The 25,807-nt window shown below is 54.8% G+C and overlaps 8 protein-coding genes across 9 annotated transcripts; 4 read left to right on the forward strand and 4 right to left on the reverse strand.

Moving 5' to 3' along the window:
- Positions 1 to 3,598: 3,598 nt before the first annotated feature.
- IUM83_08372 (thymidylate kinase) lies at positions 3,599 to 4,243 on the reverse strand (the record flags this gene model as incomplete). The annotated part of the gene is made up of 1 exon (XM_067932742.1): positions 3,599 to 4,243. The coding sequence occupies one exon, from the start codon at positions 4,241 to 4,243 to the stop codon at positions 3,599 to 3,601; it is 645 nt and encodes a 214-aa protein (XP_067783517.1).
- Positions 4,244 to 7,392: 3,149 nt separating this feature from the next.
- Positions 7,393 to 9,369, forward strand: IUM83_08373 (Gamma-tubulin complex component 2; the record flags this gene model as incomplete). The annotated part of the gene is made up of 1 exon (XM_067932743.1): positions 7,393 to 9,369. The coding sequence occupies one exon, from the start codon at positions 7,393 to 7,395 to the stop codon at positions 9,367 to 9,369; it is 1,977 nt and encodes a 658-aa protein (XP_067783538.1).
- Positions 9,370 to 9,431: 62 nt separating this feature from the next.
- IUM83_08374 (phenylalanine 4-monooxygenase) lies at positions 9,432 to 10,566 on the reverse strand (the record flags this gene model as incomplete). 2 transcript variants are annotated; one of them, XM_067932744.1, is made up of 7 exons in its annotated part: positions 9,432 to 9,442; positions 9,520 to 9,656; positions 9,725 to 9,855; positions 9,918 to 10,196; positions 10,270 to 10,344; positions 10,409 to 10,470; positions 10,548 to 10,566. In XM_067932744.1, 7 exons carry the CDS (start codon positions 10,564 to 10,566, stop codon positions 9,432 to 9,434), a joined length of 714 nt encoding a protein of 237 aa, XP_067783518.1. The 2 variants fall into 2 exon arrangements, with proteins under 2 accessions (XP_067783518.1, XP_067783519.1); XM_067932745.1 differs by having other exon boundaries at positions 9,439 to 9,449.
- Positions 10,567 to 10,733: 167 nt separating this feature from the next.
- Positions 10,734 to 12,752, reverse strand: IUM83_08375 (Phenylalanine-4-hydroxylase, henna-like protein; the record flags this gene model as incomplete). Its single annotated transcript, XM_067932746.1, has 10 exons — positions 10,734 to 10,856; positions 10,929 to 11,102; positions 11,177 to 11,230; positions 11,305 to 11,388; positions 11,470 to 11,553; positions 11,623 to 11,874; positions 11,956 to 12,054; positions 12,131 to 12,228; positions 12,306 to 12,630; positions 12,702 to 12,752. 10 exons carry the CDS (start codon positions 12,750 to 12,752, stop codon positions 10,734 to 10,736), a joined length of 1,344 nt encoding a protein of 447 aa, XP_067783520.1.
- A 714-nt stretch (positions 12,753 to 13,466) lies between these two features.
- On the forward strand, positions 13,467 to 14,964 carry IUM83_08376 (UV excision repair protein RAD23; the record flags this gene model as incomplete). Its single annotated transcript, XM_067932747.1, has 2 exons — positions 13,467 to 13,532; positions 13,687 to 14,964. The coding sequence occupies 2 exons, from the start codon at positions 13,467 to 13,469 to the stop codon at positions 14,962 to 14,964; spliced, it is 1,344 nt and encodes a 447-aa protein (XP_067783521.1).
- Positions 14,965 to 15,463: 499 nt separating this feature from the next.
- Positions 15,464 to 16,780, forward strand: IUM83_08377 (CMGC/MAPK/ERK7 protein kinase; the record flags this gene model as incomplete). Its single annotated transcript, XM_067932748.1, has 4 exons — positions 15,464 to 15,529; positions 15,616 to 15,835; positions 15,896 to 16,455; positions 16,532 to 16,780. The coding sequence occupies 4 exons, from the start codon at positions 15,464 to 15,466 to the stop codon at positions 16,778 to 16,780; spliced, it is 1,095 nt and encodes a 364-aa protein (XP_067783539.1).
- Positions 16,781 to 16,955: 175 nt separating this feature from the next.
- Positions 16,956 to 20,587, forward strand: IUM83_08378 (Serine protease family S10; the record flags this gene model as incomplete). Its single annotated transcript, XM_067932749.1, has 5 exons — positions 16,956 to 17,284; positions 17,371 to 18,714; positions 19,923 to 20,259; positions 20,310 to 20,408; positions 20,498 to 20,587. The coding sequence occupies 5 exons, from the start codon at positions 16,956 to 16,958 to the stop codon at positions 20,585 to 20,587; spliced, it is 2,199 nt and encodes a 732-aa protein (XP_067783522.1).
- On the reverse strand, positions 19,911 to 20,204 carry IUM83_08379 (uncharacterized protein; the record flags this gene model as incomplete). The annotated part of the gene is made up of 1 exon (XM_067932750.1): positions 19,911 to 20,204. The coding sequence occupies one exon, from the start codon at positions 20,202 to 20,204 to the stop codon at positions 19,911 to 19,913; it is 294 nt and encodes a 97-aa protein (XP_067783540.1).
- Positions 20,588 to 25,807: the final 5,220 nt, after the last annotated feature.

Here is a 25,807-nt window from a genome sequence, read left to right on the forward strand (position 1 = left end):
TTCTTCAGAAAGGTTTTGTGCCACTCCGTTTCAACGGCCTTAACTTCTTTAGCCCGTTGACCGCTTTTGTAAGACTTGTTCTTGTGTAGAGCTTGCAGCTGTGGGTCGACTTCACAGGAGAAAGTTTCGATTGGTTTTGCTGGAAAACACTGATCACGCGTGGCGATAAGAAGATGATGCACGATTTTGGCTTGCGAATTGCTAATCGCGTGCATTAACGCAGTCTTCCCATCCCTCGTCTTTTGATTTACATCAACTCCAAAGCGTAGCAAGTGCAATACCACAGCCTCGTGACCACAATAAGACGCCCATGTCATTGCAGTATGGCGGAGTTTTGTTTCATAATGAAGATCGGCTCCCAACGCAAGCAACTCCTGCACGGCTGCAACGTAGCCGAAAGCTGCACACTTTGCCAACGGGGTCCAGCCTTCTCGCGTTTCAATATTGACGAAATATTGCGATCGGAATGGAATATCTGTCGGTGTGTCGATCATGACCTTCAAGTCATTGAGAGCGCGAACAAATTCGGTCGATGGTATCGTCGTCGCTTTGAGGAATCTGGTGAGCCCACCTTCGTCGAAGAACTGTGGTGCTATCAAGGTTTCAATGCGCTGAATGTACCCTTCGTGACGATTTAAAAGCTCTCGACACTCCGCCACTCGTTCTTGGCGATTGGCGAAACTTTGAAATTGGATTGATTTTTCTCGCTGCCGATGCTCTAACCATTCGAGAACTTGCCTGTTACCTGTCAGCTTTGCCCAATCAAAGGCAGTTCTCCCTGACTGATCCGTCTTAAGCAGATTCGGCTCGAATGCAAGCAGACTCTCAACGATGTCGTTTTCATAACCGTTGCTATCGACATTGTTCGCTCGAGCGCTTAGAATTGGAACATCTTCGCCAATGTTGTTTGATAACAGAAGGGTATCCGACACACTTCCCTGCTTGGGGAGCGGCCTATGCGGTGCCACAGCTACAGCGATAGCTTTCATGAGCGGCGTGTACCCCTTTTTGTTGGAAGTGTCAATCGAGACTCCGCTAAATACGCAATCAAGCACCACAATACCAGCGTCAAAATATCTCGATTTTTCCAGGCTAGATGACATTGATGTCGTACCTCTTCATCAATATCTGCACTGCATCCAGATTCTTAGCTGACACTGCAGCAAGAAGTGCAGTCTCCCCCGTCTTGGTTTCGTAATTGGCTGGTACGTCTCCATTTGTGACCATCCATAGAACTTGGCGAAAATCTCGTCTTCGTAAAGCCTCTTCGTATTGATGACACAGCTTCGAATCCACGATGCGTGTTGCATTACCCCCAGTGTCTACACCGAGTTTAGCTTTTTTCTTCCTCTTTTGTGGCTTGGCTCCACCGAGAGATGCATAAGGACTGGGATCTTCGACATCTCGCTCGATAGCGACGTACTTTTTGGATTTGCCTCGTTGAGACTTCGAATACGGAGTCAGCAGTGGCGCCAACCTGGACATTTTCTGAGTCTCACCCTCCTATACCTTCGTCTCCTATAACAACTATCTGGATCACCTTTTGGCGTGAGCATTCGCTGATTCCGTTTTAGCTCGTGCGAACGCTCCAGTATTTTTAGGCAACCGACAGCATTAGGCTGGTTGGGTTGGTTATCTTCAACCTCTTCCGAACCAATTCAGCACGCATTGACGTTGTCAGTTCATGCTGTGGCAATCCCTCTAAATTGCTCAAGCGCAGTTATTATCAAGGTTGTCATCCTTCGAGACCAGTCCGCGACGCGGGTGTTGGCGAAATGAGGCGTCGGTCTGGTCTCTCGCCTCCCCCGATCGAGTTTCTCCCCCGACGATTCTATCTGGTAGTGATTCGAGAGCGAACGACTTGTTCAATTCACCGTTCGAAGGACTCAAGTCGTGATTCATCATTCAATTCAATGGCGACTGCAGATCGGCATCTCTTCCCAAGAACGCCAGGCATCCAATTCGTATCACTCCAGGATCAACTTTTACCCAGCACCCCAAGTTGCGGCGATTTTTTGCTTGGAATCCCCCAGACAATTCGCTTCAACTCTTTTCTGACAGGCATCTTGAGGTCGACCGCCACATCTCCACTCGTCGAAGACTCCGCTACATTATGTGACGCTGCCAAAGTTGGCTCTGAAAAGGCGCATTATTTCTTCTTGCGAAGGCGGCATCTTCGAGAGGAAATTCAAGCTGTACACCTCATTTGCAGATGGCGCCTTTTGTACCTTAAGCTGCCTCCACACGAAGCATTGGCCCCGTTTGAACACCTGCCCTACCTTTTCTCGTCATATTTGTCTTCGTCAGATCCATTTGACCCGCCAAATCTTCTGGTGTCACTTGTAGGAATAGCCAGAGGTCTGGAGAAGGAGATCTTGGGTCGATATACTCGTACGAATGGAACAACAGAGCCCACGTGGGATTTGTTGGCTCACAGTGATGAAGAACCAAAACTCTGGACGATTTCTCAGCGGTTCCTTGTATACAACGGATCTTGTACTGGAGAAGCGGGCTCTGATGAAAGCCGAAAAAGTGCCGGGCTCAAACAGGACGAACAACCAGATGATCTGCGGGACACGTTATCAGTTTTCAAGCGACGAAAAGTTTCACTTGTGGTCAATATGAGCAAGCCAAACTGCGAGCCCAGTGTGTTTTCCACGGAAGGGTTGGAAACACTGGACATTGCGGCGACACCATCCGCATTCACTTCCACACTATCTCATGACGACAAACTCGCTCCAATGGATGAAGTTCTCGTAAGCAGATTTCTCGAGGCTTGCGAAGGCACCGAGGGCCTCATTGCAGTTAATGCCTCCAGCGAACTTGGCTGCGTGTCAGCAGCAACCTGTATCGGATGCTACTTGATGAAGCACTCAAATTTCACTTCGCAGGAGGCAATAGGCTGGCTCCGATTCTGTCTTCCCGTGAAAATTCCGTTAGCTTGGGAGCTGTTTCTTGGCCAAATGCAGTCTCAAATGTGGTTAGAAGGGGAGCGATTCCGGAGAGCTAGAGAAGGCGACGACATATCCGAGTCGCCTACCAGCGATGCGATGCATATCAACATCGGGAAAATCAGTCTTGGTCGAGTCTCGCTTCTAGGAACTCGAGATCGAGACAGACACCGCGCTGACCCCCACACAGCGAATATCCCCGTCACCACTTGTCTCTCCAGTCGCACGCAGGAACCTCACCAATCTCCAACGGCAGCAACGACCTCGGCCCAACTCAAACGACGTCCGCTCACGCAGGGCAGCGCCGGTAGTCGACGGTATCACCGCAGCACTGACGGCACGAGCTTGCGTGCCGACTTTGCGCTCATGCACAAGTTCCTCCACCAAACTCCATCGACAAGTACGCGGTCACCAGCTACCACCACCTCGAGCACAACTACAGCAACAACTCCTCTCCACGCCGTTCCATCGCGTCCGAAAGCTTCTCGATCACCCGACGGCACCCCAGCAAACTGTACCGAAGCCCTTGCATGACCACACCATAAAAAACATAAAAAATAAAAAAATAAAACAAGAGATCAAGAAATGATCAACTTTGAAAACAAAAAACAATAGGATCACCTCTTCCTCACTTTTCCCTCTCTTCCTCACAACTTCTCAACGTGGTTAAGCGGTGCCTCTGCGTACTTTGCAATTGTGTCCTGGGCGATCGCCATGACTTTGTCGTGCACCTGCTCGATGGTGCCCGTGGCGTCCACGACGTGCCACTTGGGCGTCGTGCGCTCCATGATGTCATGGAAGTTCTGGTACACCTTCTCCTGGAAGGCCGTGGTCTCGTACCGCTCCTGGCCGAAGTCGGCGCGCGTGGACGCCTGCGTGACCGGCACGTCCAGGAAGATGACGGCGTCGGGCTTGGGCAGGCCGATCTCGGGCGCCCAGCACCAGTCGAGGGACATGCCGCTCTTGGCGGCCGAGAAGGCCACGCCGCTGAACGAGTAGCGGTCCATGATGATGTGCTGGCCGCTGGCCAGCAGGCTCTCGATCTTGCCGGCGGCCTCCCAGCGGTTGGCCGAGAAGAGCAGGTGGATGGCGTGGTCGTCCATGGCCTCGGAGCTCGTCAGGTACGAGTGGATGCTCTGGCCGATGGCCGTGCTGCGGTCCGGGAAGTGCAGCAGCGCCGAGGGCTGCGACGGGGATGACGCATTCAACGCCTCATGCAGCAGCTTGGTCTGCGTCGTCTTGCCGCAGCGATCCACGCCCTCGAAGAGCAGGAAGATGCCGCGTCGAGTCATGCTTGGCCTGGTGGTGCAGTTTGGATTTGGTAAGATGGCGGGAGCGGATAGAGACTGACCAGGGGCTGAGGACGTCGAAAGACCAGTGGATGTATATGTATGTGCATTATCCTAGAGCTCCTTGTTGGCAATGAAAATCCTACTAACGTTCATGTAGTCTTCTTCACCCGATGTTCCACAATCTGTTTGGGCGTGGGCTGATAGCGCGCTGGAGCTTGTTCATGCTAGGCTAGGGCGCATACAGATCGGCAACGGGCAGCAATTTGTAACAGCGGTGATATTCTGCGACCTTGGGTGCTCGTTCAAGCATCCATCTTGCTCTCCAGCAAGGGAGGGGTGAGAGATTGAATCATGACAACGAACTAGGCGAGAGGGGCAAGACGTTTTCATAGTTTGCCAACGTACACAAACAAGAGGTGATAGCTTTGAGGCGTGTTTTGCTTTGCAACCTGCGTTGCTCACGCTTTCTTGGGATACCTCACACGCCACCGCTCGCGGCAGCTTTAACCAGCGATGTGGCCGCCGCAGGTCTCGAGTTATTTCTAGTCGCGCTGAGACTATGTCATGCCTATCAATGTCACCGTGCTGTCAGGCTCACCGGGGTATTTCTGCTTAGCTCCCACCGAAGAAACGGACAACTACTCCATCGCGTTTTCACCGGAATATGTTGGATCTGTGTATCGCGCTACAACAAGGTAGTCAATCGAAAATTGCGAATCAAGATCACCGCCTGCGATGAAGCGCTTTGGGGTAGCCGTGAATACCGACCGATTGCCATCTCCAAGCATTATCACATTTGCTCTCAACCAAGCAAGCCCTCCTTCCACTCCACACCCACCCAGCACCAACAACCATGACCAAGTTGGCCATTATCCTCAGTTTCGCCTCCGCGGTCGCCGTGGCGCTCACCAGCTTCGACGGTGTCAACGCCGCTAGTCTCCGCAAGGTCGATGCCGACGGTTTCCTGGGCAGCTTTGATGCCAGCGCCGACGCTAGCGACAGCGGTTCAGGCGAACGCTTCTTGTTTGAGGTAGAGGGAAGCGAAAGCACCGACAGTGATGCCGATGACGAAGGCAGTGAGAGCCTCGATGGAAAGCGTTTCCTCGTCGAAGTGGAAGACAGTGCCAGCGCCGACTCGGACACCGGTAGTGAAAGTGTCGACGGTGAGCGGTACCTTGCCGAGGTCGAAGGCAGCGAGAGTGCCGACTCGGACGAAGGCAGTGAGAGTGTCGATGGTGACCGCTTTCTTGCGGAGGTCGCGAGTAGCGAGAGTGCAGACTCGGACACCGGCAGCGAGAGTGTCGATGGTGACCGCTTCCTTGTCGAGGTCGAAGGCAGCGCGAGCGCGGACTCGGACGAAGGTAGTGAGAGTGTCGACAGTGACCGCTTTCTGGAGGAAGTTGAAAGTAGCAAGAGTGCTGACTCGGACGAAGGCAGTGAGAGCGTCGACAGTGACCGCTTTCTCGAGGAAGTTGAAAGCAGCAAGAGTGCCGACTCGGACGAAGGTAGTGAGAGTGTAGACGGCGAGCGCTTTCTAGTTGAAGTGGAAGGCAGCGACAGCGGCAGTGTCGAGGATGAGGGAAGCGCGAGTACTGAGGACGACCGTTTCTTGAAGGAGGTCGAGGGCAGCGAGAGCGCCGATGACAGCGAGAGCGGCAGCGCGTAAGTGGCGGTGATGACCGCAATGGGTCTCTGAGTAGGCAAAACTTCAGTTATGAACCACCACGATATGGTGGCAATAATATCAAATTCCAGTTGCAAAGCATCACGGCTATGATTTTTTTGCGTTATCCAAAATGTAGAGCCCCATACTTCAGAAATGTTCTTTAGGCGTGCACCGACAGCCTCAAAGTGAATCGTGAAGGAGCTATTACTCGCCTCGCTTGGTCAAGTCGGTAAGTGTACTGTAGTTGCGTCTAGCATCAGGCTACTATTAATTTGCTAGATCAAGCAAGATGCAGGGATAGTCTGCATCTTGAAGTGCAAGTCCCAACCACTTCTGAAGTGACTTCAACCACTTCAACCAAGACCACTCGATCGTGATCGGACCCAGCTGTTTTAAGCAGCACATTCACAGCGCGAAGTGGCACCACCAGCACCAGCAACGAGGAGCGTCAGCGCCGTCGGGCCATCCTGATGAGCCTGCAGCCAGCAGCCTGCAGCGCAAGTCTTGTTATTTAGCGCCGCCAACTCGATAGGACAGAGAAAACACACGTCACGGGCACTCCGAAGTCGCAGCCTAGCTGGTCTGCACTCGTATTGCTGGTGAGTGACAAACCGAGCGCGACAAGCGAGCGGCGCGTGTCGCTTCGATGACGCGCTTCCTCCGGCTGTTGCCGTTGACACATGGCTACATGATTCATTGGGGCAGCTGTCGGCGACATGGTCCCGACGCGTCTTAGTAACGCGCGCAATATACTGTAGCACCGCCCCGCACGCGGGCGTGTCAGCCCGGCAAGTTGAGCACCGGCACCAGCGAAGGCGACAAAGACAGGGGAGAGCCGCAGCGCAGCGACCGCCGAAAGGTCCGTCTTCGCTGAGCCGAGCCGAGCCAGACCAGCGCTGGGTGTGATAACGCCGGCGATGCCTTCCCTCCGCCACCGAGCCCGAGCACCGGAGCGCGTCGACGAAACTGCGTCAACGCGTGCGAGACCTCGCCAGGCGATTTGCAGTCAGGCCGCTGCTCTTCCGGCGCTGGGGCGCTTCAACCACGCGCTTCGACGTCGTGTGGGCCACACTACCTCATTTCAGGCTAATTTTGGGCCAATCCGCTTGGGGCCATGATGCGTCGTCACCCGTCCGGATTGGGCTTCAAGCTCCGCACCTTCTCTACCCTCCCTTCCAAACCCCATATATCCCATATCCATTATCACAGTGCACACCAAATCCCAGTCTTCCTCACCAACAAACCTATTCACAAACTACGCCGCATCCGCCGCCCTCTCGACCTCTTCTCCATCGCCTCCCGCAGAGTATCCGCTCTCGCAGACCCGGCGTGGCGCTATGCACCCGCGAGCGACAGAGCCATCAGCTCCCAAGGCAGAAGCGTCTCCATTCCCCAACACTGCCCTCGAGCCGCACGCCTCTTCCTCCTCCTCCTCCTCCTCCCGCCTCCATCGCCCCTCCCTCCCTCCTTCCTGACCTCCCGCATGCACCCGTCACTGAACCTCGAGGCCCTGTGGCCGTCGCCGCCCAAGCGCGCGTTGCCGCGGCGCCGCAGCCGCAGCCCGCGCTCCGCCCTGGCGCGCGCCGTGTTCCCGCGCGTGATGGAGTTCAAGGTCATCAGCCGCGAGAGCGACAAGCACGAGTTCATGCCCGTGGTGTACCTCATGGACCGCTCGCCCGCCTGGCGCCGCCGCGTGCCGTCGCTCGTGGAGCGCGCGCTCGTGGAGGACTACATCACGCCGCTGGTGGCCGAGATCCCGGACGACGCCGGCGCGCGCCAGCTGGCCACGGTGCGCCGCGAGATGGCGCTGCGTGCCAACCTCTTCGACCCGTTGCGGCCGTCGCTGGACGCCGCCAGCACCGACGAGACGGACTACAAGATGGGCGTGCTCGTGGACTTCGCCCCCACGCCGGGCAATCCCGGCAAGGCCGCGCTTAATAAGGTCGTGTTCCAGATCGCCACGGCACTGCGTGCCGCCAGCTACAGCCGCGCACTCGTGGTGCCCGTGGCCATGCACTACTGCTCGGCAGCCAGCTTCCTGGACGTGCGCCGCTACGCCGGGCTGCGCTACGGCGCGCCCGTGCTGCTGGAGGAGCGCGAGGTCGCCATCTTTGGGGAGGACCCGACCGAGTTCACGCAGCACTTCAGCGCACGCCTGCGAGCGGCGCTCACCATGCCCCCGCCGCCCTCCGTGGCGCAGATCGAGATGCTGCGCCTCACGCGCACGCTGCACGTGTACTGCGCCAAGGTGGTGCGCGACGACTGCTTCTCCCGGAGACAGCGCGCGTCCATGAACGAGGAGATCATGCAGATCCACTTCCGCACGTCCAACCATCCCGCCATGCACGAGCTGAAACGCAATATGGCGGCCTATTGCGCAACGCTCAAGCACTGGAAGCTGCGAGACGAGGACATCAACTCGGCCAGCGTGCTGCTCGCCGTCGAGGATGTGCCCAAGCACCCGCTGCACTTCGTGTGGCTGTTGGCTGCGGCGCTGCGCTTCACGTTCAAACTGCCCGGCCGGCTGTTCCTGGCCAGCGCCTGCGACCTCATTTACCGCTTCCCGCCGCGTAAATCGCACAACAGGACGCTTCCATTGGTCGCCGCGGCGGTCAAGGCCTCTCTGGGATGCCTTGCGCTCGGAGTGCTTGTGCGTGCAGTTCCTGCGAGCATTCTGGGATGGATTTTCGCCGCACTTGTGGCGATTGTGATGATTGTAGATGCGGCGACGGCGCACACTGCAGCGGCGGATGTGCAGCACCTCACCCAGCACTGGAAGAAGCTCCAGTTTTACGTGATGGATGCGGACGAGTTGACGCGTCTGAAGGAGACGCGAGCTGTGTTGGCTCGCAGTATTCATGACATCGTGGCACGCTATATGTGCACCGACCTCCCCCCTCCGGTTCTGCAGGACGCGTCCAAGTCAGCGGCTTCACCGACCTCTGCGCTGCTGGACAACGATGAGTACACGCTGAACGCGCACCACAAAATATTTATTAACGCGCCGCGCTCGTTCCCGCTGTCTTTCGCTGCGAAGATGAAGGACCCGGAGATTGCTCGTCGCGTCGTATACGCGCCGAAAATGCTGCGCGATGAAACCTGGCGTAACGTTTACGAGACGTTAGCACCTGTGCACCTGCGCTTCCGTGTGCTGCTGGCTGACAACAAGGGCGATAATTTGCCAATGGACGAGCTTATGGCTACGCCTTTCTTCGGTGCCGTGCTGTCCGCCTACATTTTGTACCAGACGCGCTGCGCTGAAGAAGAGAGCAGCACCTCTAGCTCCAGTGGAGATGATGCTCACTTGACGCAGGATGAAGTGCAGCAGGAGCATGCTCGTGTGTACGGCCAGACTGAGCAGAATGTGGACGAGCAAGCTCTCGGAGGCTATGGCTCCATCCAGGAGATTATTGACGCAGCACTGCAGATGGCGCAGGATGAAGAGGAATTGACGGAGTAAGACGAATGAATGTGTGTAATACAAACTTGACTGTTGAAATGATCATGTTGAAGTGGTCGCTTTCAGATTTTAGCTGTATCCTGCGAACAAGGGTGTGTGTGCTTCGTTAGCGCCGAGTAAGATTCATAGGCTGTAGGAAACAATCTGTACCTTGTGCCCTGGCCGACCCAGCAACTCCCCCTTCGTAGCCTACCGGTGCGGATCCATACAATCGTTGTGCATCTTGTCTAGAACTTTTCGTTGGCGCATCTGTTGACATCAGCAGCTTGTCGATAGTATCTCCGTTCCTACAGTTGAGGTTGAGATGTTAGTACCTATGCCAAATAACATGTTCTTGTGCTTTGAGCTCGCTCACCTCGCAGTCGGAGAGTAGCTTCCGGCCTTCTGCAGCGGCAACTTGGGAACACCAAATATGTCGAGTTGTTCACGCAACTTGGCTTCCTCTGCTTCAAACATGCGGATACGGTGAAAGTTTCCGCGGGATACCTAGATCAAGAAGCATGTGAGAGCTGCGAAGTGAAGCTAAAAAGAAAGTTGGCCCACGTTACCTGGCCTTTGTAGCTGCTGGAGTAGGCTGCAACATCCTGGAATGTACTGGACCCGCAGATGAATCCTTCATCGTTCGTGCCCAGATCGGATTTCCTGGCAGCCCGAGGAGGACTGCCCATGGAGTGAACGGCAGCAACGGATGTATTGGTGGGCATTGGCACGTTGCGTGCCACTTGTGCAGCTTGGAACTCGCGTAACTTGCGTTGCATCAAGTCTCCCAGGCGATCCACGACACCCAAGTCGGTGCAACATTCATACATCAAGTTCATCTTCGAGTTCTACGAAGGAAAATGCAATTCCAGTGTAAGAATGCTGATCAAAACTACTTTTGGAAGTAATCTGCGAACGTACAAGTCCGTAGACCTCCCGCTGAAGCTTGTCGTTCTGAGCTTTTAACTCTTCAATGGCGATTCTGCTCTCCATGGCCTGTTGATCGATATCCACATCATAAATATCGCATTTTACTGTACAAGTTAGTAGTACAGCTCACCTCACGCATCCATTGCCCCGTCGTGGGATCAAACTTCTTCCCATCGGGACCGTATTCGCCTCCTTGACCTCGTGGTGAGAACATCTTCCGCGGCGACAAGAATTTCAAAACAACTCATGAAAAGGAAATGCCAGCGTACCAGCTCGTCCTCCAGACATATATCACCACGCTAGCTCAAAATAGGCAAAGTCTCATACCGCATGGTCGTCAAATGGTGTGCCATGTTAGAGGAATGGCTCAGCATGAATATGCTCAAAGGCCTACAGTGGAGTAAGACCTCTATGACGCCGGCGAAGAGAGGTATGATTTATAGCGAACTCGCGCTTCAGATCTGCTCGCGCTGCACAGCACGGTCGATCGTCACAGACTGGGAGTACGGGTTGTAGCGAGCCTGGAATGGCTTCTTCAAGTCCTCGCAGAAGCCACGCATCTTCTCCTTAGCATCAAGCTGCACACGTACGATGCAAACATAAATCAGCAACATACTCTTCAGAAATATGTCAACGTTAGCATTCCTTACCAGGCTGTCAGCCACGTAGTAAACAGGCTGGTAGGTTGTGATAGGGTATTTTTGCTTGCAAGCCGAAAACGGGTCCCAAGGGCGGTATTCAGGCACTTCAGCACCTGCAGGGCGGTTGGTAGCACAGGCGTACTCCATCTCTCCAAAGCTCGAAAGCAGTCCAGCGCCGTAAGCCTACACAACAGTTATTACGTTTAGTGTTAGTGATTCAGTACCGCCGTCCGTAGTAGGAATACAGCTCTACAAACCTTGTATTCACCACGCTGCTTGGTAAGGCCAAACTCCACAGAAAACCAGTAGCACTGTACCCGACATAGACACAAGAACATTCTTAGGTGATGTAACGTGAGTGTGACGATTGGAGAAGCAAACGTACTGTGGCAAGGCGCTCGATCTCTTCGTCAGACGCACCGAGAGAAGCCAAACCAACTTCGTGCGAAAAATCAGCGAAATCGGGGTCCTATTGGCACGAGAATTTGGCGGTTAGATTATGCATTTCATTCATGAACATGTAGCCACTTCCGCAGAAAAATGCACGTACCGCAAACATCGGAGCGTGGCCCATGAGTTCGTGGCAAATGTCAGGCTCCGGCGTGTAGAGCGGCATCGAGTGGTGGCGAATGTACTGGGTACACGTAGATCAATGCGGTTAGCAGAGATCAAATCAAATTGCACGGGTAGTGCCCATTCTTACCTGCGTCGAGAAGAAGACGCGGAAAGCAAGGCCGTTCAGAAAGTCACGCGACGACAGCAGACCTCCAACGGGACGCAGCGTGAAGCCAGTGCACTCCTTGAGGAAGTTGGAGATATCCTGCTGCTGCGGGATGTTGTCCTCAGCGTACCCGCAGTTGCTCTCAAGCAGCGGGATGATGTAGTTGAACTCGTCGCACGCGTGCTGCTTCCACATCTCCTTCATGCGCTTGTAGATGACTCCCCACGTTTTAATCTAATACAAGCAGCAAGCGAATTGCATCATATTAGCTTACAGATCAACCACGCGTCACCGTAGTTCACAATTACAACGCACCTCGTCCTGCGTGTAGTCAAGACGCGGGATCGGGTCTCCCTGACGATACTTCTGGGAGATCTCGGCGAACATGTTGCGGCGCTTGCGGTACACTTGGTCCTTAAAAGAGCACAACAGCAACGTCAGCTCAACCGCTCCAGTTCCACCACAAGCCTGAGTCGAGCGCTCCACGTACGTTGAAGCCCGGGTGGTCCGACTCCAGATCTGTGCCAGCATCCAGAATATTGGCCACAGAGCGGTCGAGCTCCTTGATCTTGCGAGGGAACCACGGCACTAGCAGGAGCAAAAATGTATCATTGAATAACGGTCAGTGCACCAAGAATCTCACACCCCTGAGCGTAGCAGCTCACCCTTCTTGTCGTGCAGCACCACGACGTCCAGGCAGTTCCGTTCGAGGTCGGCCATGAGCTCGTCCACGGCTGCGTCGCCGCGCTTGCCCTCGAAGTCGATGAAGAAGCTGTAGTTCATGTTGTGGCCCTTGGCGGGGCGCGACTCGATGCGCGTCATGTTCACGTCGTGCTTCCAGAAGAACTTGAGCGTCTCCTGCAGCGCGCCGGGGCCGTCCTCCACCTGCAGCATGATGGACGTCTTGTTGTCCTCGCGCAGCGAGCCGTACGAGCGCGTCGACTGCAGCCAGGAGGCCACGAGCGGCGCACGCGCGTTGGCCGGGCGCACCTGGGACGGCAAAGAGGACAGTTTAGATAGGACAAGAGGGGGCGCCTTCATTAGAGGGTGGTGTGACGTACGCCGTGCGCGAGGAAGGAGGTGCGGGGGAGGCGGGCGAGCGAGCGCAGCATGGCGGCCAGGTGTCCGGTTGTTAAATGTGACGTGGAAGTCCTTCCCGACGGTGACGCTAGGGGCGTTGAAGTTCCACTTCTGATTGGACGCCGAGATCCGCGTCATAACATTGTAGGTTGGGATCTGAATTCGTACCTTTCATGGGTATAGTGAAATCAAGTGTAATGATAGAGGGCAACGTGAGAAACAAGCGTGTTTGACGGATTTGCTTCAACATCAAGAGCTCGATGCGCACCATTGTATACTCCACACACGCATTGATAATATACATACATGCCTCCCACAGATGGGACGATAAGCTCAATGAGACGCAGGGTTTCAGTATCTCTGTCCATGAGCCGCCGAGCTTACCATGGTTCACAGTATTCAAGTTCTCCACCACCTATCTGGCATTTTCACGCTTGTAGCTGAAGGCTTTATCCTAGAGCCTCCACAGCCCAGAAATGGAGCACTACGTTTTTCTGCACTTCTTTCGAACCGAGCAATACCTCCGTCTTCGTGGCATCCGAAGCTCTCGTTTCGACCACCTCGACTCTGTCCCAAATTTGCGTGTGCATTTCTGTGGTCCACATCACAATCGTACCCAGCCTTTTCGTACGCCAATTTTACGCGTACTTAACTAATCCGACTAATAAAACCGTGCTTTTAGAGGGAAATCTTTCTCCCGCTTTTCACTTTCGAGAATAAAGCAAGCACGCAACCGAAGGACGACGATGAAGCTCACGGTCAAGACGCTGCAGGGCGTCGCCTTCTCCCTGGACGCGGAGCTCACGGACGCGGTAAGCAGTTGCTCCACTCTTCTCCCCGCGCAGCGGCACGTCCGCTCGCGCCTCTCTCGCCCCGCGGCGCGCTCTACAAACCGCAGCAAAAAAGATCGGCGCAAAACAACAAGAGAAACCCTCTGACCATCACTCTGTTGTTTGTCCTCGCCAGGTGTCGGCCGTGAAGCAGAAGATCGAGGGGCTGCAGAGCTTCCCCGCCGCCCAGCAGAAGCTCATCCACGCGGGCAAAGTGCTCAAGGACGACAGCACGCTGGCCGAGTACAACGTCAAGGAGAACGACTTCCTCGTCGTGATGGTCACCAAGCCCAAGGCGCCCAAGCCCACTGCTGCTGCTGCCCCCGCTGCTGCTGCTCCGGCTTCTACGCCCGCTGCTGCAGCGCCTGCCCCTGCTGCTGCTGCTGCCGCCGCGCCGGCAGCGCCCAGCACGTCGTCGGCTTCTAGCAGCTCGTCGGCCACCGCCGCGGCCGTGTCGACCCCGTCCGCGGCCCCGGCCACGACTGCTGCCAGCTCCTCGGCCGGAGACGGCAGCGGCCTCGTGGCGGGCGAGCAGATGAGCGCCGCGGTGCAGCAGCTCGTGGACATGGGCTTCCCCGAGGACCAGGTGCGCAGCGCGCTGCGTGCTGCATTCAACAACCCGGAGCGTGCCGTCGAGTACCTGATGAACGGCATCCCGGAGCAGGCTGCGGCGCCCGCGCAGACGGCTGCTCCGTCTGCTGAAGCTGGCGCTGGCGGCGACGACGCGGCCAACTCGCTCGAGGCGCTCCGCAACCACCCGCAGTTCGATGCGCTGCGTCAGCTGGTGCAGTCCAACCCGGCGGCCTTGCCAGCGGTGCTTCAGCAGATCGGCGCGCAGAGCCCCGAGCTGCTCCGTTTGATCCACCAGAATCAGGACCGTTTCGTGCAGATGCTGAACGAGCCTATTGGGACCCGTGACGCCGGAGCAGCTCCGAGTGGTGGAGCTGGCGGCGCGCCCTTTGACCTGGGCACGGGCGGCGGCGGCGCCATGCCCACCCCGCAGCAGATCCAGCAGTTGGTGGACTCGCTCACACCTGAGCAGCAGGCTCAGATGGCGGCACAAATGGGAATGACCCCCGAGCAGCTTCGTGGTCTCTCTCAGATGCTCAGCAACCTGCCTCCTGGAGCCATGGAGCAGATGATGGCATCTATGGGCGGTGAAGGCGGCCTTGGTGGACTTGGCGGAGGCGCCGGCGCAGGCGCTGGTGGCCACCGTATCATGCTGACCGAGGAAGAAGCGGCGGCGGTTGACCGACTTTGCGAGATGGGTTTCGAGCGCACCGACGTGATTCAGGCATACTTGGCATGCGACAAGAACGAGGCGTTGGCGGCCAACTTCCTTATGGATAGCGGAGACTTTGGCGGTGGCGCTGGAGGCGCAGGAGGCGACGACAACGATGACATTTACGGCTAAATATCATACACTTGAGCGAGCGAGCGCACCCAGGCTTGGCTGGCAAGACGCGCGACACTCCTCTTGCTTTGTAGTTCGTATGCCAAGCTTCTTGTGGTGATCAGAGTGCCGCCTTGTTCTCGCTGACAGAAATACCGATGGGGTTTTGACTGATGACGTGTTGTACAGTGCTGGATCGCTTTTGAAACTTGCGACCATTTTTGTAGGAGCATCCCAACTTGGGACCCAAGCGGCCTGATCCAGCGGCCTGTGAGAGCTGTCCTTGAAGTTCGCAACAGGTTATTGCACCAGGCCAGAACAGACGACGACGAGGTGGTAAAAATACTTCGCTGTGTTCGGCGGTAGCTGCGTCCTGGTGACTCCGCCAAATTTGGTTTCGGTTTGGCCTGCCTCGACTTCCCACGCGTCGAGATAGCAGGGCGACGTGGCATCTCCCGACTTTCGGTGGTTCCTGCACCCGTTCTGCTCGCGGCTGTAGATCAACAACACAGCACAAACCATGGGTGAAGAAGTGGAAAAGCACGTGCTGCGCAAGTACGAGTTGCTGCAGAAACTCGGCAAAGGCGTATGTACTTGGCAATGCGGTTTGACTGCCCTCTTGTCAAGAATAAGTATGTTGTTAACGCTCGAGGGGTGTGGGCTCGTGTGCAGGCGTACGGTATCGTGTGGAAGGCTATCGACAAGAACAATCGGCAGGTGGTGGCTCTGAAAAAGTGCTTTGATGCATTTCGGAACGCTACGGACGCGCAACGCACTTTTCGAGAGGTTATGTACCTGCAGGAACTAAACGGCCACAGCAACATCATTCGTCTGCTGAACGTGGTCAAGGCCGATAACGACCGTGACATATACCTCGTCTTCGACTTCATGGGTAAGTGATGCAAGGATTGTCATCGTCGAGACTTGGTCCTAACAGCGTGCTTCTCGGTAGAAACGGACTTGCATGCGGTCATACGCGCCAACATTTTGGAAGAGATCCACAAGAAGTATATCATCTACCAGTTGTTGAAGTCTCTCAAGTACATGCACACGGCGGAGCTGCTGCATCGCGATATCAAGCCGAGTAATCTCCTACTAAACTCGGACTGCCACACCAAGCTCTGCGACTTTGGGCTTTGCCGTTCCGTCGCTGAGATCAGCGGACCCAACCCCGTTCTCACTGACTATGTCGCTACGCGCTGGTACCGTGCACCCGAGATTCTGCTGGGCTCTACAAGGTACGCCAAGTCGGTGGATATGTGGGCAGTTGGTTGCATCGTGGCCGAAATGGCCACCGGTCGACCTGCGTTCCCCGGCACCTCCACCATGAACCAGCTCGAGCGTATTCTAGACGTCACCGGTCCACCATCACAAGACGACATCGAGAGTATCAAGTCGCCGTTCGCCAACACAATGCTCGAGAGTCTGCCGACACCCAAGCAGAAGTCGCTGGAGGAGCTGTTCCCGAAGGCGTCACCCGAAGCGCTCGACCTCATCAAGCAATGCTTCTGGGTACGTGAGCGATTGCAACCATCGACACTGCACCGACATCTATCTAACAGCTTTATTGTGCCTTTGTGTTCCTTAGTTCGATCCGTCCAAGCGGATCTCGGTTATTGACGCGTTGAAGCATCCGTACGTGGCCCAGTTCCACAACGAAAAGGACGAGCCCAGTGCCCCGGCACCTCTGCAGATTGTCGTCGACGACAATACCAAGTATTCCGCTGCCGACTACCGCGACCGTCTCTATCGCGAGATCATCAAGAAGAAAAAAGAAGTTCGGCGGAAAGCCGGCGAGCAAGAAGCAGCAGCATCGGGGCCGACTACCGCGCAGTAGACCAGGCGATACAGCCTGGAAGGCTATCCTATCGCCATTATTACCGCAAATTAGTCATTTTCCACCAAAAGTCATAAAAACACAAACACCCGCATACTTTGTTCGAGTAAGTGCGAATTTAACGTTAAAAAAGCACCGATCGGTCGGGATAAGACGCCACTTTAGCATCGTCGAAATGGTGGCGATTCGTGGCGCGCTCGTGTCCGCCGTAGCGGGCGGCCTGGCGTCCGCGCAACGGCTGCACCCAACCAGCCAGCGCGCTCTGGAGCTGCAGACTCAGACGCAGCCAGAGCAGCAACAGGAGCAGGAGGAAGAGACAGCGGAGCGCGCCCTATCGACGGACGACGAGGGGGACCTGGTGTCAAACCTGCCAGGCTTGGACTCGACGATCCACGTGGCGCAGCACGCAGGCCGAATCGCCCTGGGTGACAACGACAAAAACACGATTTTCTACTGGCATTTCCAGGCCGACAAGGACGCGGACAAAGTGCCACTCGTCATCTGGTACATGAAAATTCTAAGCATTTGATTTATTTTTGCGTTGGCGACTAACTTTATTTTTCTCTGCTTATTGTTATTTTTATACCTAGGTTGAATGGGGGTCCTGGTTGTTCGAGCACGCAAGGGCTGTTCCTCGGCAATTCGCCGTTCAAGCTGAAGGACGACTCGACGATCGTCAAGAACGAGCACAGTTGGCACCAGTTCGCGAACCTTTTGTTCGTCGACCAACCGGTAGGCACGGGCATGTCGTACACGCGGGGGAACGACTATCGGGCCGATGAGAGCGCTATTGCGGATGATTTCCACGAGTTCTTGACCAAGTTCTTGCAGCGGCACACCGAGTACCTGTCGGATGGAGATGGCGGGTTGCAACACTCGCGGGAGGTGTACTTGTTCGGAGAATCGCATGCGGGTCGATGGATTCCAGAGTTCTCCGAGCGGATTTTGCAAAAGAATAGCGACCCAAATTATCAGATCAAGGTTGACTTGGGAGGTGTGGGCATTGGAAACGGGTGGGTGCACCCGCGGATCCAGTACGAGTACAGTGACTATGCCCACGGACTTGGTCTGCTGACGTTCGGCCAGGTGAGGTCGCTCAAGGCTTCTTACGCTACCTGCTTGGCTGATCTGGATGCTGGGACGTACTATTCGAAAGACTGTCTGGGCAATATGGACGCTATCACGGGTAGTGTCAAGACGGGCAACGGAGGGAACAGCCTTAACTTCTATGACGTACGGCAGTATGTGCATAGTGTCCAGGCGTATCCATCGGGTCAAGAAAACATTTTCAAGTATATGAACAAGATGGAAGTGCGCAAAGCTTTGCATGGAAACGTGGACAAAAACTTCCGGTTTGACCTCTGCAGCAACGGAGTGTGGCGAGCACTGTCGAAGTTTGACGGCGTGAGCACACTGGACAAAGTGGAGTCACTTCTTCAAGGAGGCCTCCGAATGCTCTTCTACAATGGACAATGGGATATGATGTGCAATCACTATGGCACGGAGAAGTTGCTGCTGAACTTGAATTGGAATGGTTCTGATGAGTACCAGCAGGCCAACAAATACACGTGGCGTGTACAGGGCCGCCAGGAACCTGCAGGCTTTGCGCAACAGGGCGGTAATTTGACCTACGCGGTGGTTACTGGAGCAGGTCATGTGGTGCCCATGGATGTGCCTGATGTGGCTGCAGATATGCTGCACCGCTTCGTGAACAAGCTCGAATTCAACGACAAACAGCAAAGCGTCTTAAACACGCGTTTGAATTCGACTGATCTCGAGGTCTCGTTTTGTTACTCGCCATCGGATGTGTCTGGCACCGACGTCGCATTCGCCGCACAAGATCAGACTGGCGGAAGCAGCAACCAGGTGCACATCGGGATCACGTGGCTGTGGGTGGCGCTGGTCATCGCTGCAGTAAGCAGCATTCTGGCTGTGTGCGTGACTCTTGCTTGCCTCCGCAACCGAAGACATGGGCGATCGGACCATGAAATGATTAACCAAGTGAGCGACGATGAAGATGTGGACCAGTTGGACGACGACGAGGAAGAGTATTCTGACGAGGAAGAGGTCGGGGAGAGCGCACTCGTAAATAGTGTGAGTCAGCGCACCCCAAGTCCTCGCTCTCGAGTGACCGAGGTCTAAATGGTCAATATTTGGTGTCTTTAGTCAGCGTAGCTTGATGTGTCAAAACAATGTGTCAAGTACGTCAGCAGATTCAGCAGTGCACACTGCTAGGAGGAGACCACGTGGGTACCAATCAGCACGTACAGCGTGCGAAGATCACAGTCACCCCCGCGCCTCCGACGTGCGAGACACGAGACCTGTAGGCGCGCTCGTGCTGCGACCTCATTATTCAATCGTCCCCGCAAGACGCAAGTCGAGCCACCACCCCACCCCACTCTACCCCACTCTACCCCGGTCGACCCCACAGCCATGTCGGTCTATTGTGAAAACCGGTGATTTTGTCACTCCGTATAGCTCTGTAAATCAGGGCTGTGAGCAAAAACGATACGTGGTAATTTGTACTGGATAGGAAGTTAATGGGGGTACTAATCTGAGTAAGTCGGATTAAATAGGAGTTGGGAACTGGGCTCTAAAGCCATCTTGTCGGAACAGAGTGGTGAGGGAGAGAGACAGCGGAGACACGATGTATGCTGCAGAATTTCGATGGAGAGCTGTGGTGCTGCACTACGCGTATGGTGTGCCATGTAAGCGTGTCGGCCACATATTTGGCATCAGCTCGCTACGGTACTTCGATGGTATCAGCAGTTCAAACGTGACGGCGAGCTCATCAAAGCTGCCCTCTGGGTCGAAGCGAAACTCCGCGTCCTCGACACGGACGCTGGTTCTGCTCGTCCTGTTGATTCCTCCTATTTTGACTGATATCTTGGCTAGTGTTTGCATAGCCGCTTGCTCGATGGATTTATTTGTGCGGACTTCCTCGGAATGGCGAGGTTGGAGCTGACATTTCAGCCTATTTAGAGACCAAATCGGTTCCGACTCTAAAATAGCTTTGACGCGATGCAGCATAAGACCGATTATAATTAGGGGTACACATTTCTAAATAAGGGATGGGTCGAAATAAATCAGGGTTCCCGTATCTAAATAAGGCACTAAATCAGCCGATTTACTATCCGATTAGACATTCTGAGTGCTTTTCACATAACACCAAGTTCGCCATCATCGGAGCCGGTGGCGTCGGCGGCACCGTCGCGGACGAGCTGCTCAAGAAGGGCGAGGCCGTGTCCGTGACCATCCCCACGCGCGACGAGAGCAAGCCGGAGCTGCAGGCCTTCACGGCGCGCGGCGCCACGCTCGTGCAGGTCTCGTACGACGACGAGGCCGCCGTGAAGAAGGCGCTGACCGGCAGCGAGGTGGCCGTGAGCACCGTGTCGCCGTACCACATGGGCGTGCAGAAGGCCATCGTGCCGGCGGCCAAGGCGGCGGGCATCCAGCTCTTCGTGCCGGCCGAGTACGGCGTGCGCGTGACGGAGGGCCCAAGATGGAGGTGCTGGACCTGCTCACGCAGCACGAGTTGCCCTTCACCCTCTTCTACACGGTCCTGTTCGCCGAGTTCCTACCCTACTTCCTCGGCTACCACTACGACGAGGGGAGTCACGTGTACCGGGTGCCATCACTATCAGTCCTGTTGGTTATCAGCGATGAATTCACATCCAGCTCGAACGTCAAAGCGTCAAACGTTATGTTGGGGGCCAGGTCTACGTGGGCAAACCCTATGTTGGGGGCCAGGTCTACGTGGGCAAACTCCACGCCAACGTCTTCCGTGCTGAAATCACCGGTGTCTAATTTGCTTGAGCTGTCACCGTAGAACAAACAGTGATAGAGGCTTGACGTTCAAGTCAGTTCGTGCACGATCTATTTGGGAATGAAAGTAAAACTAGAATCGAGCAGTTGACGCGGACTCACACGTATGATTCTCGCTCCCGATGAGCGCCGGCAAACCGCTAATACTACCGATACCAACAAGCGCCCATTTCGGGCAGGCGCATCTCGCGCGCTTGCTCAAGTAGCCGTCTTATGGAATCGGGCCAAGGTCTCCAAACTTTTCAAATACTCTATCGATCGTGCTGAAGCTCTGGACAAATACTCCGAGCGCACATCTCTATTAAATGTATTGGTCCTATGCGCATTGCTTCCGTGGCCTTCGCTGTTGCTGGAACTTTTGGTCGAATGCATTCCTGTTAATGACCCTAAATGCGGGTCGAAGGGCAACATTGGAGCTTGTTTTCGTGTTACTATTATCGTTTTCTCCGTTGCCGTTGGAACTTTGTTTCAAGTCCGAGCAACAGCACCTGGTGTAGCCCAGAAAATAATTGTACTTGGGGTACGGTGCATGTTTGGAATCAGCAGTTGTATATTCCCGTTCCCGTTTTCTGTTGTGTTTGTTGGGCTTACGGCTGGGACATTGTTTGTTATCAGCTTTATATTTACCACCCAAGGGGAACAACAATCGCATCACTTCTGCAGAAATGAATTCTTCAGTAACTATTCCGGCGCAATGTTTTTTGTTTGTCGCCCAGGGAGTGCTCGTGGCAGTCAACTTGACCTTTAGTTCGGTGTTTACGGCATGCTCATTCAAAGAACAGGTAGTGCTTCGTCTCTTTTTGCCTGTCATCAAACTCGGTTTAATGTTAAAGCACTTCGTAGCGCGACTCGTATCTGAGAATCCATTCCCGCCGCCGTGGTATTTTCCGTCGATGTGTTCAACGGATTTTACTGTACAGCTCAATTTGTAACCAGGCCTCCAAATCCTGGTGGACCCGATGTTGATGATTGCATTGAATTTCTTCAATACGATGATGTCGGAAAAAATGGACGCGGATGTTGGCGGAGAAAGCGACTGATTTCGCTGAGCGTCAGATTAACGCATTGCCCAAACCAAGGGAGAGTACATATCCACCGACAGAGTTGCTGGGAAAGCTATCGGGAGCGCCATCCCTGGCGGAATACCGAGGATTCGACGTCCGTCCAACTGGATCACAGTTTTTGGAGCGACAATTGGAAGTGGAGCCAGCTGCACCAGTGTATTAGCTCGAACATCGTACAACTTGTATTCGGCATTCGCAAAGTCGAGATCGAACTTCACACACAGCACGTACTCAACTCCTGGCATCACAGCCCATATTGATATCGCCTTGTGGTCGAGTTGTCCTTGTGCCATGCCCCACGGCTGTGAGACGCCAATCTCAATTTTGATCGTCCGAAAATCATCAAATGTTGGAACGCCTGGAGGAAGCACGTGACACGCCCGTGGCTTGCAGAGGGGCTTATCTGGTCCGCGAGGCCTTGCTTGAGAGGGACTTGCGGGGAAAGAGGCAAAATTGAGAATGAATAAGCTTATCCTCGTGCTGCTAGAACCAGCTTCATCTAGTCATTACCTAACATCATTCGTGGGGTTCCCTCACGTAGTCAGTGGCAAGAAGGACGAATACGTGACCTACACGCTAGTGATCACAACAACAACCGCCGAAACCCCAGCGGAAACAGCGCAGATCATGATCAAGAAGTTTGGCGGTGGCAGCGCACGCGACTGGCTGAAATGGAGTGGCCAGTTCCGGAGCCTCGCTCGCAAGAAACAATGGACAGACGAGCAGAAGGCACACAACCTGGTTGCCCTCATCGAAGGTGACCTCGAGGCAGACGTCGAAAGCGCCGCCCAGGATGCGGTCGCAGGGAACAAGACGTTCGAGGAGTTCTTCACGGACGTGGGATTCCTGTCGGTCCCGCACGACTTCAGCGAGGATCTCGACAACGAGCTATGGACAATGACGAAGCGCCGCGACGAGTCGGTGTACAAGTTCTCCCAGCGCATGAGAGAGCACGTCCGCATGTTTGCAGAATTACCCCAAGACACGGAGGTGATACCCGAGGTGCAGCAGTGCAGGTACTTCAAGCGCGGTATGCCGCGCGCCTGGCAAGAGAAATTAGCTGCATCTGGCGGTGTATATGATCGACTCAACGATCTAGTCCTTTACTTCGCATGCATCGAGAAAGCGGAGCGACAACTGGCAACCCGCGACAAGAGTAAGAGCTTCAAGGATCCAAGCAAGGATTACCGCAAGGGGAAGCACCAAGGCCGTGACGTACCGCTGAAGAACCGGTACAAGAGCGATAAAAAGAAGCCTGGGCAAGGCAGCAGCAGGAAGGAGGAAAAGTGGTGCTCCTTCCACAAACATCCTCGCACAACACTAGCGAGTGCTACACCGTCAAGAAGAAGGAAGCGGACGAGCACAAGCGCACGGAAGCCCCGCACCCGCCAAAACCAAACAGTACCCGCGCATCTACAAGAACTTGGACGCCGAGTCAGACTCAGAGCAGTCCAGCGACGACGAGATGAAGTTCGTGGGTCTGGTCGACAAGGAGGTGAAGAATTCGCCAGGCGCACCGCTCCGCATCGCGGCGAAGCTACGCCGAAGCAGAGAGTCGTTCCAAGCCCTCCTCGACAGTGGCGCCTCGAAGAGCGTCATCAACAGAACAACCCTCGATGCCAATGTCCAGTTGGGACGAAAGTTTATCCCAGCATCCCCAACTGTGTTCGACACAATGAGCGGCAAAGTTAACAGTAACGGGACTACAGTCGCACAGTTCCTATTCTATTCCCACAGCTCAAGGCAGATACGATCATCACACATCGATTTGAAGTTACCGAAGACAGCAGTGACGCAATGATCATCGGCCGTGACATTATGAACGAGCTAGGGCTAATCCTGAACTTCAAAGACCGTGTCGTGCAATGGGAGGACTGTTTCCTCAGCCTCAACACGGGGCGCAGCACGCCCAAGCCAGACACCGACAAGCAGGACGACCTTGAGTTCCCCGAAGAGGCGAAAGAAGCGGTCGACAATGCCGTCGAGCCCGAAGAGCTCCTTCCCGAGCACCTGCAAGGAAAGTTGGCGGCCAACTACTTGGCATTACTCACCGCGTACCAGACACTGTACGACGGTCACTTGGGGCGCATGAAATTTGAAGACTACGAGCTAGCGCTCACCCCAGACTTTAAGCCTGCACATGCAAAACCATACCCAATTGCACGCAGTCAAGAACAAAAAGCCAAGGACAAGATTCAACAGCTCATTAACGACGACGTACTCGAGCAAATTTACGACTCGGAGATGGCATCCCCGGCGTTTTTCCTGAGCAAGCCAGACGGTAGTTTGCGCCTACTTGTCGACTATCGATGGCTGAACAAATATTTGCGGCGGAGCCCGTACTACGTGCCCAGAATCAGGGAGATCCTGCTGCGTGTTGCCTCGGCGAAGTGCCTCTCGACGTTCGACGCCAACCTTGGGTACTAATCTCGACGACTAGCAAAACATTCTCGCCACCTGACCGCATTCTGCCTACCATTTGGAAAATTTAGGTACAAAAGGCTACCGATGGGCATTTGCACGGCCCCCGACGAATACCAAGCCAGCATGGAGCGAATCCTTGGCGACCTGAATTTTGTGGTGGTGTATCCTCGTGTTCTCGCAGCACGAGGAAAAGCACCTCGAGCACCTGCGCATCGTTTTCGAGCGCTTGGAGAAGTATGGAGTCTCGTTGAACGGCAAGAAGTGCCACGTTCTCCGAAAGGAAGTTGAATATTTAGGCTACACGCTCTCAGCGGAAGGCATCCGCCCTCAAGCCAAAAAGATTCAGGCAATCCAGAAAATCGCCGTTCCCCGCAACCGCAAGGAGCTCAGACGCTTCCTTGGCATGATCAACTACTACCGTGACATGGTGCCGAAAAGACCACGCTTTGCAAGCCGCTGCATCGCTTCACCAGCACCAAAGTGCCCTTCACATGGCTACCTAGTGATACGGAAGCCTTCCGGGCCATCCAGCGGGCCTTTGCTGAAGCTGTGCTATTATCTTTCCCCGATTTCAAGAAACCGTTCGACCTGTACGCAGATGCCAGCGGAACCCAACTCGGCGGACTCATTATGCAAGGAGCCAAGATTTTGGCATGCTACTCCCGCAGCCTGAACAAGCATCAACTAAATTACACGACCATGGAGCTGGAACTTCTTTCGATTGTCGAACTCCTTCGTGAGTATCGCACTATGCTCCTTAGTGGTGCACACCGACCACAAGAATCTAATCTACCCGACCGAAACGAGCCTACGAGTCAAGCGGTGGAAACTTTTGCTCTCGGAGTACCGCCTGACGATGCGCTACATCAAGGGCGAGAAGAACGTTGGAGCTGACGCGTTCTCTCGAATGCGGTTCGATACGACTGAGAACCCTCCAGTACAAGACGAAATTAATGCAGCAAGCACGCAGTACGAGTGCGTAATGCACGGCCCGGTCATCCGCCAGCAACAAGAAGCCGACGAAATGATCCAGAAGATCAAGTCCGCGTGCCTCGCGGGCACCAACAACCAGGACTACCAGCTCATGCCCCTCTTGGGCTGCACACTCGTTGCATACCAAAAGCGAGTAATCGTCCCGGACACGCTACGCGACGACATGATCGGATGGTACCACCAGAACCTCGGGCACCCTGCAAGCGAGCGACAGTTTAAAACCATGCGGCACACACTCTACTGGCCCAGCATGGAGACCACGATCACCAAGTACATCAAGAAGTGCATCACGTGCAAGCGCGCCAAAGTGCACGGCGGAAAACAGGACTACGGTTTATTACGGCCCCGCATCATGAAAACCGTCAACCCCTTCGACATCGTGCACGTCGACTTCATAGATCCCTACGAAGGCTTCTATGGGATCACCATTATCGACCAAGCTACTCGATGGCTCGAAGTGGGCGTTCAACCGGACAAGGAGTCCCTCACATCAGCCGAAAGCTTCGATCGTGAGTGGCTTTGCCGATACCCACGGCCCCTTCAAGTTGTTCACGATAAAGGGCCTGAGTTCACGGGTGAAGAATTTCAAGAATTGCTCCGAAGCTACGGAATCAAAGCGAAGCCGATCACGACCAAAAACCCACAAGCCAACGCGATATGCGAGCGAGTGCATCTCGAAATCCTGAACGTGATTCGTTGCCACGAAGGTGCAGACTGGAAG

Source organism: Phytophthora cinnamomi, assembly GCF_018691715.1.
Source record: "Phytophthora cinnamomi strain GKB4 chromosome Unknown Contig99, whole genome shotgun sequence".
NCBI classification, from domain to species: Eukaryota; Oomycota; class Peronosporomycetes; order Peronosporales; family Peronosporaceae; genus Phytophthora; species Phytophthora cinnamomi.